This window comes from Primulina eburnea, chromosome 13 (genome assembly GCF_022965805.1).
Source record: "Primulina eburnea isolate SZY01 chromosome 13, ASM2296580v1, whole genome shotgun sequence".
Lineage (NCBI taxonomy): Eukaryota > Viridiplantae > Streptophyta > Magnoliopsida > Lamiales > Gesneriaceae > Primulina > Primulina eburnea.
The window spans coordinates 28,775,441-28,782,736 of record NC_133113.1 but is presented as its reverse complement, the minus strand read 5'-3'; the positions used below and the strand labels follow the sequence as shown (position 1 = coordinate 28,782,736).

At 32.1% G+C, this 7,296-nt stretch overlaps 1 protein-coding gene across 1 annotated transcript; it reads right to left on the bottom strand.

Annotated features, from left to right (window-relative positions):
• Positions 1-5,943: 5,943 nt before the first annotated feature.
• Positions 5,944-7,006, bottom strand: LOC140810872 (interactor of constitutive active ROPs 4-like). Its single transcript, XM_073168773.1, has one exon. The coding sequence runs from the start codon at positions 6,795-6,797 to the stop codon at positions 6,327-6,329; it is 471 nt and encodes a 156-aa protein (XP_073024874.1). The 5' UTR covers positions 6,798-7,006; the 3' UTR covers positions 5,944-6,326.
• Between the last annotated feature and the right edge of the window lie 290 nt (positions 7,007-7,296).

Genomic DNA, 7,296 nt, shown 5'->3' with positions numbered 1-7,296 from the left:
GGATGTTCGAAACACAATATTCTCCAATGAGCTACAATAACTCATGTTCTAAAAATGTTAACACCGAGAAATTAAATCAAGTTTGGTTTAATAGAAAAACCAAGCGGAATATTCCCGAGTAATCCTTCGTAGAGAAAACTGTTATATTATAAAACATTTTAACTTATGTAAACTGAATAACTGAAAAGTTCAGTTATGGTGACAACTGAACTGACGGATACTCTAACTAATCCAAGCCGTTTAAAAACAACAATTACTCATTTAGATACACAAGATATGTTTATGGATGTTCAGAGACTTCAACTGCTCTTACGTAACCTATTCTCTCTCCACGGGTAGGATCCACTAAAAGAGTTTGATTTATGCAACACTTTGTACAAACTCACTCAGCTAAGACTTGCACTACTGCCTAAACTGAACTCCTGGCTACGACTGAAGGCATAACCTTCCAGCCAACACTTCTTTAACGTCTATGTGTCAAAGACTACATACACAAGTTTAACGTATTTGAGCAACACTGTATTTGAGTGGTTGAGAGTGTTTGTGTGTGAGAACTGAACAAGGATGTTCTCACACACTAAGGGAAGTAAGCTTCTAAACTAAGCAGATAACACCTTAAAATGTCCCTCTGGGCTGATTGCTTCTGAAAGCTGATGTGCAATGTGCGTGTTTTTTTCTTTTCTCTCTTGTTGAAGCTTTTTGTTTGTGTATATCATTCTTTTTCTTCTGCTTCTTCTTGTTGAGTCTTCACTGATCTTCTCTTCTACTTATAGGCTCGAAGTTCGACCGTTCAGTGAGACTCAATAATGTATCTGTTGCAATTTGAATCGGCTCCTTGGAATTTGTGTCTCGTCTTTTTGACTGCCCCTCTGGAGCGCTTTGTCTTTAACGCTCTGATGCAACGTCCATTATTGTCCTTTGACTGGACAATGACTTTGTACCTTCACGCACAGCTGGATCCACTTTGAATAAGCTTGTCTTGATCTGCAACTGAAAGATTCTGACTGATGCTTCGAACTGGTCAGTGGAACTGATCTTCAGTTGAGCTAGTGAAATCAGTTGACTCGTCAGTTGAACTGATTTCACTTCTTCAGTTGAACTGCTCAGTTGGGCTCTTCGTCAGTTGGACACATCATCGGCTGGCCATGCTTCTGAGGTTCACTTGATGAATCAATTATCAGCTTGACGGTCAGCTGAACTGCTTGTTGATTAATCAGTTTGACTGATTCAGTTTCAGCGATAACTTGATTCATTCAGTTGGCATTTCCAGTAGCTTTAGTTGTGGCTTCGTAAACTGATTAATTCAGTTTTAGCTATCTGCGTACTAAGGTAGATTATTAGTAACAAAATAACAAGTTTTGTTAGCATCAAAATCATGCGAAGATTGCGAACATGAAATGTTCCAACAAACTCTACTCATCATCAATATCTTTTTTTTCTCTCATCAATTCCATGGCTAGGAGCTTTGAAGCACATCCATTATAGTTCTTCAAATATTTATGAATTTTATTTTTTTTGTCCACATAATTTTTTTACACAAATAATGATAATTTTTTGTTTATGGCAAAACAGTTTTATTTCTGTCAAATTGTTGAATATATATTGACTTGATCATTGTCATGATTTTTCCATAATTTTAAGGTTTTTTATTTAAGAATATTTTTAAGTTGAAATAAGTGGATGATTTGTGATTTATTGCAATTGAAATATGTGTGAATTATTATATTTTTATATATTAATGAGTGGAAAATTCGCAATAAATTGATTGCAACAAAAATATTTTGAAATTAAAATATGTCTGAATTTTTTTTATTTGTATGTATTGAAATGTGTATATTCATGTGTTCTTGCTGATTGTTGAAATAATTCTTTTGTTGAGTTCTTGGAAACCATACAAACTTATCATATAAACCCGAGTTCTAAGATCTAATTATTTGGAATTGATGGAATGCCATCGGGTTACGGTGGACTCGAACCCTCTCCGATGGAACCTCCTATGTTTAATTAAATATTTATAAGATTAGATTTCAATTAGTAATCAAATATTGAATGACGCGAGTTTATAAGTGCATAAAAATTAAGAACACGGATTGAACAATGATTGAAAGTAATTTACTTGAAATAATGAACATAAATGTAGAGCAATGGCGGAGAAGGAGAATGAGAATGAGGTACATGGCAATTAGCATGAATCAGCCTCTTTATTTATTTATTTATTTTTTTCCTAATAACTAGGCAATAAAGAATTGGAACAAATAATTTAGAATAAAAAAAGATAATATAGGATATTTCAATTATATAAAACATAATGTAAAATGTTTCGTAAAAAAAGCTATTCTTTAAATTATAACTTTGAAATGAGTTAAAATAATCAATTTCTCCATGAAAAAACTACGTTCTAAAATGAGATAATTAAAGAAAGTGTGATAATATGACATAAGAATTCATGGAATTTGGTTAAGATTTTTTACCAAATGGTAAGGATAATAAGACCTTAAGACTTAAAAATCAATGAATTCAAAATCGGATCGATGATCGAACCGATTTATATTAAAATAACGGTTCAATCGGTCAGAATTGTTTAACCAGATGGTATGACCGAAACACTGTTATATAATATAAAATAATAATATAATATAGTAAAAAATAAATTTTTAATTCTAACAATTTTAAGTTTGTACATACAAAAATATTTACCAAAACTTAAAATCTAAACAATATAATACATATAATCAAAATATCAAATGTAATTATATATATTTTAAACAAAAAATTACAAATGAAATAAGCTCTAATAGTATAATAATAATATTTTAAACATTGTTCAAAATTCAAATAATCATATATTTGTATAACCAAGAATACATATAATATCTTAAATATATAAATTATTAAATTCTCTAAAATTTCATCAAAATTTTTTAATAGTGAATGGAATCGATTATTTTTTTACCGGTTCACTGTCGGTTTGACCAGTTCTTGATCAATTTGACTATTTTAACCGTTCAAACAATTTTTAGGTATGAATCTATCGGACTAGTGACCGGTTATCTATCGAACCGGTCGATCCGATTCAATTTGAAAACATGGCTTAAAACCTAGGGATGTCAATGGATCTGGGTTTTACCCAGACCCGCAATGGACCCACCTCATCTGGACGGGTTTAAGCATACTAAATGGGTCATGGGGTGGGTCTCGGGTCCAGTTTTTCAGACCCGTGTGGGTATGAGACGGGTCATGGGTCCTATAATACCCACCCCATATATGTGAATATAAATATTCTAGGATTAGTTTTATTAATTTTCATTTTTTTAGTAGCTCACCTCAAGGTCAACCATAGAAATGACTGATTCTTTTTTACTCGCTGATTTTATATTGATCTGTTTAAGTTCTATTATAACTTATTTTTGGGGATGTCAAGATTTTTTTGGAGAGCTAATAACTTTTTTTATATATAATTCATTATGTCGTGAAAATATTTTATTTGTTATTATTAAGTGTGGTCGAACACATGATTAGTTTTCTATTGTGTTGCACTTATTGGCTTGTTTGTTTAATAATTTAGTAATGTGACAAAGAAGATTAATGTTTTCATTTTAAAAAAATTCGGGTCTCACGGGTCTCATGGGTTTAACCCGTCCCGTTTTGTATTCGGGGTGGGACGGGTCCAAAGAATATTTAACCGGGGTGGGGTGGGTAATGGGTCGGAGTTTTCTTCATGGGGCGGGTCTTGGGTTTAGCAATACCCGCCCCATACCCACCTCATTGACATCTCTATTAAAACCCATGTGGTCTTGGTTTTAAGAGGTTGTTTGGCTCAACTTGTAATATGTTTGAGAACTTATAAATAAAGCCTCAAAATTTGTTTGATAATTTTTTTACTATTATTATAATAATTTAATTTTAATAATTTATTAAAATCTTAAAAATATTATTTTTATTATATTAATTTAATGGATAATTATTATTTTAATATTAAAAATATCTGTCGCAGTAATAATAATATCGATAATTATTATAATCGTGTTAAAAAAATAATATTTAATAAATAAAATGTTAAAAATAATTATTGTATTATTTTATAATGTTATGTGTTTTGGTAATTATTATTTAAAAAATCTTATAATTCAAAACAAATATACATATTTAAGATTTATTTTATCAGAACAGTTTAACAATTTATTTTTAAAATAAGCTCTTAAAACAACTTATAAAACTCTAAGAACTTATAGATGTTTTTAATAAGTTTAGTTAAAACACCCTCTAAATCTCATTTACGTAAATAATAGTTAAGTTAGATCAGAAAGTCCTCCAACTCTATCGTATGAAAAGAAAGAAGGAAGAATAAACCGAATTTTAAAGGATCAAAACAACAATATTTTGAGTAGGTATCTTGTGAGACGATACCACAAATCTTTATTTGTGAGACGATTAACCCTATCGATATTCACAATAAAAAATAATATGCTTATATAAAAAGTAATATTTTTTCATGCATGACGTAAATAAGATATTCGTCTCACAAAATACGATCTGTAAGATCGTCTCACACAAGTTTTTGCCCAATTTTTTTATCCAACATACGATTACGATCAAAATGTTTGAATTCAAGACTTCAACTTTTATTAGATCTAAATTTTTGCCTTCTACTAAGGGACAGCTGCCCATTTCAGATAATTATTTTTGAAATTTTATTTCTTTGTTTTTTTTTTCTTTTTCGTAGAAAATATATGAAATCGTTTTTTTTAAATCATAGTCTCGTTGTCATTGTCGACAAGACTGATTTTTTGGACAGTCAATATTACTGCTAAATATGTCAGCCAATCAGAGCTTGAAATTATTGCAACAACTGATTAATGCCTTAACCTGCCACAGGAAAAAAAACACCTATCTAGTTTGAATGGTATAAAATGATATTCCACGACAACATGTATTTAATTTTAATGCTAAATTAAATCAGTCATTCATAAACATATTGGAATAAAAAATTGATCTATTACCAGACGATCTCACGAATCTTTATCTGTGAGACTAATCAATCCTACCGATATTCACAATAAAAAGTAATACTCTTAGCATAAAAAGTAATACTTTTTCATAGATGACCAAATAAGAAATCCGTCTCACAATACGACTCGTGAGACCGTTTCACACAAATTTTTGCCTGAAATAAAAGCTTATTTTTCCTAAAATAAGAATTTTAATTTGGTCAAAAATTAAGAAGGAAAAACCCGGGAAAAAAAAACACTTTTTTTTAACTATTATATCCAAACAAAAAAATGATTAGATTTTTATAAATATTAAAAAAAAATGAAAAAACTTTGCTTAGAAGCCAAATGCTTATACATCTAAACTGACCCAATATTTATATAATATTAATATATTGAAAAATTATTCCTATGCATACGGGTCCACCTGGGTACCTAATCTCGGATCCAGACATGTACCCGATACGAGTTTGGAGTATCCAAAAATTTAATTTGAAAGGCCTTTTATAAATGGACATAATTGGGCTGAATTTAGTGGACTAAGGCCCATTTCTACTCCTATACCAGTTGAATATTTCAAAAATCAGGCCCAAAGTTAATATTAAAATGGATTCGAGCAATTTTGCTTATGAGAATCATTCGTATTTTTCCAAGTACCGAAGACATCAACGTGAATTGTAGTGATACTCAAATCCAATTTTACGAAAATAGTTCAGAATTTTAGCTTTGCCTATACTTTCGTATCCTATTATTTGAAACACCATCGTAGAAGTATTGAAAAAGAAAAGAATTCAAAACTCCTCTGATTTGCCAAGATGGACTTCAGAACATGAACTCAAACATCATTGATCCATCCACAAAAATGATGAAAATTCATTTTTTCACATGCTAATTGACGAGTTGAAGAGGAAAACACCAAGCGACTGATATTAGTCACAAATAGTAAAGGAGGGCAAAAGTAAAGAAACTGTAAACATGGATAATAATGTCAGAAATTGTTCTGATAACTGGTAGCAAATTGGTTTACCATAAACCAAGATTCTGAATCACCATGTCCAGAAAGTACTTGAAGAGGGGAAATGGGAGGAGTGAACTTGGCAGCGAGACAACAGCGTGTCTATAAGAATAAGAAATCATGGTAAATAGTCTTAACAAAGTGGCTAGTTTAACAAAAAAAGGCATATGGTGTAGGAGATAGTGATCATCATTAACAAATGAGCCGTCCTATTTCTGTTGTTTCTTCCTCAACACTCCAAACCTTCTGAACAAGTTGGCATTTTTCTTCTTCAATATATCTTCATCGATCTCATCTGCATAAGTAGAATTAATATTTCCCATTCAAGGGCTGCAGTTGCTGTCCATTGATCCTGTTAACTCCGTGAAATGTCCGTTGTTACCTGCTGAAAGCATTGCGGTTGGTGCCTCTGCTGCCTTCCTCCACTGATCTGACTGAACAGTTAGCCTTCTTAACTCAGTTTCCATCTCTGCATTTGCTGCTTGTGCTGCCTCCAGCTGCTCAGCCATTTGTGCCGCTCTTCTGTTGCTCTTCCCAACTTCCTCCGTCATGTACGGGATCTTTATAAGAGCCTGCCTCTCGGCAGCTCCCGTTGACTTGAGAGCAGAAACAACTTTAGCACTAGCTTTACAATCGCTGATGTTCTTGATTTCCATTCTCAAAGTTTCATTTTCCCCAGATGCACTCAGCCACTTTCTCTCTTTATCCACTATCAGGGCTTCAAAACTTTCTACATCTGCCTTAGATTTTGCGAGCTCCAACTCAAGTTCATTTTCTCTCACTCCGGATAGCATCTTCTCGAATTTTAGTGTCAATCCCTCATTCTCCTCGCTTATACCTTGTACCTCGGTTTCTTTATCAATCAGGTTAGCCTTTAACTCTTGAATTTCAAATTTAGATTTCCTCAAGTCCAGCTTCTCACTGAATTGATGTAGATTTTACAAGTTCCAGCATTTCGACCATATTTCTCATCTTCTCTGTGTTTTGAGCTTGTTCTCCAACGTATCTTTATAAGATCTGGGTTTTCTACACGTCCAAACGCAACGGAAGTTTTAAAATTTTTAGATCTTGACATTCAATGTATTGTTTGGGCGCTCGTATGATTTTATCATAAACATTCATAGGGCGTTGAAATTATACCTTTGGTGAATAAATCACTGGACTCCAACTAATCCGGTATAAACGGATTAGCTCTTGTTGATTTCCTACGAAATTTCTTCAATGAAATCCTCCGTGAAAGAGATTTTTCGTAGGAGAGGAAATTGAGTGACGGCTCAATATTTTCTATTCTCA

Bases quoted from the DNA above. Each gene is read 5' to 3' on its own strand.
- LOC140810872 (XM_073168773.1), bottom strand. From the start codon at position 6,797: ATGCTATCCGGAGTGAGAGAAAATGAACTTGAGTTGGAGCTCGCAAAA.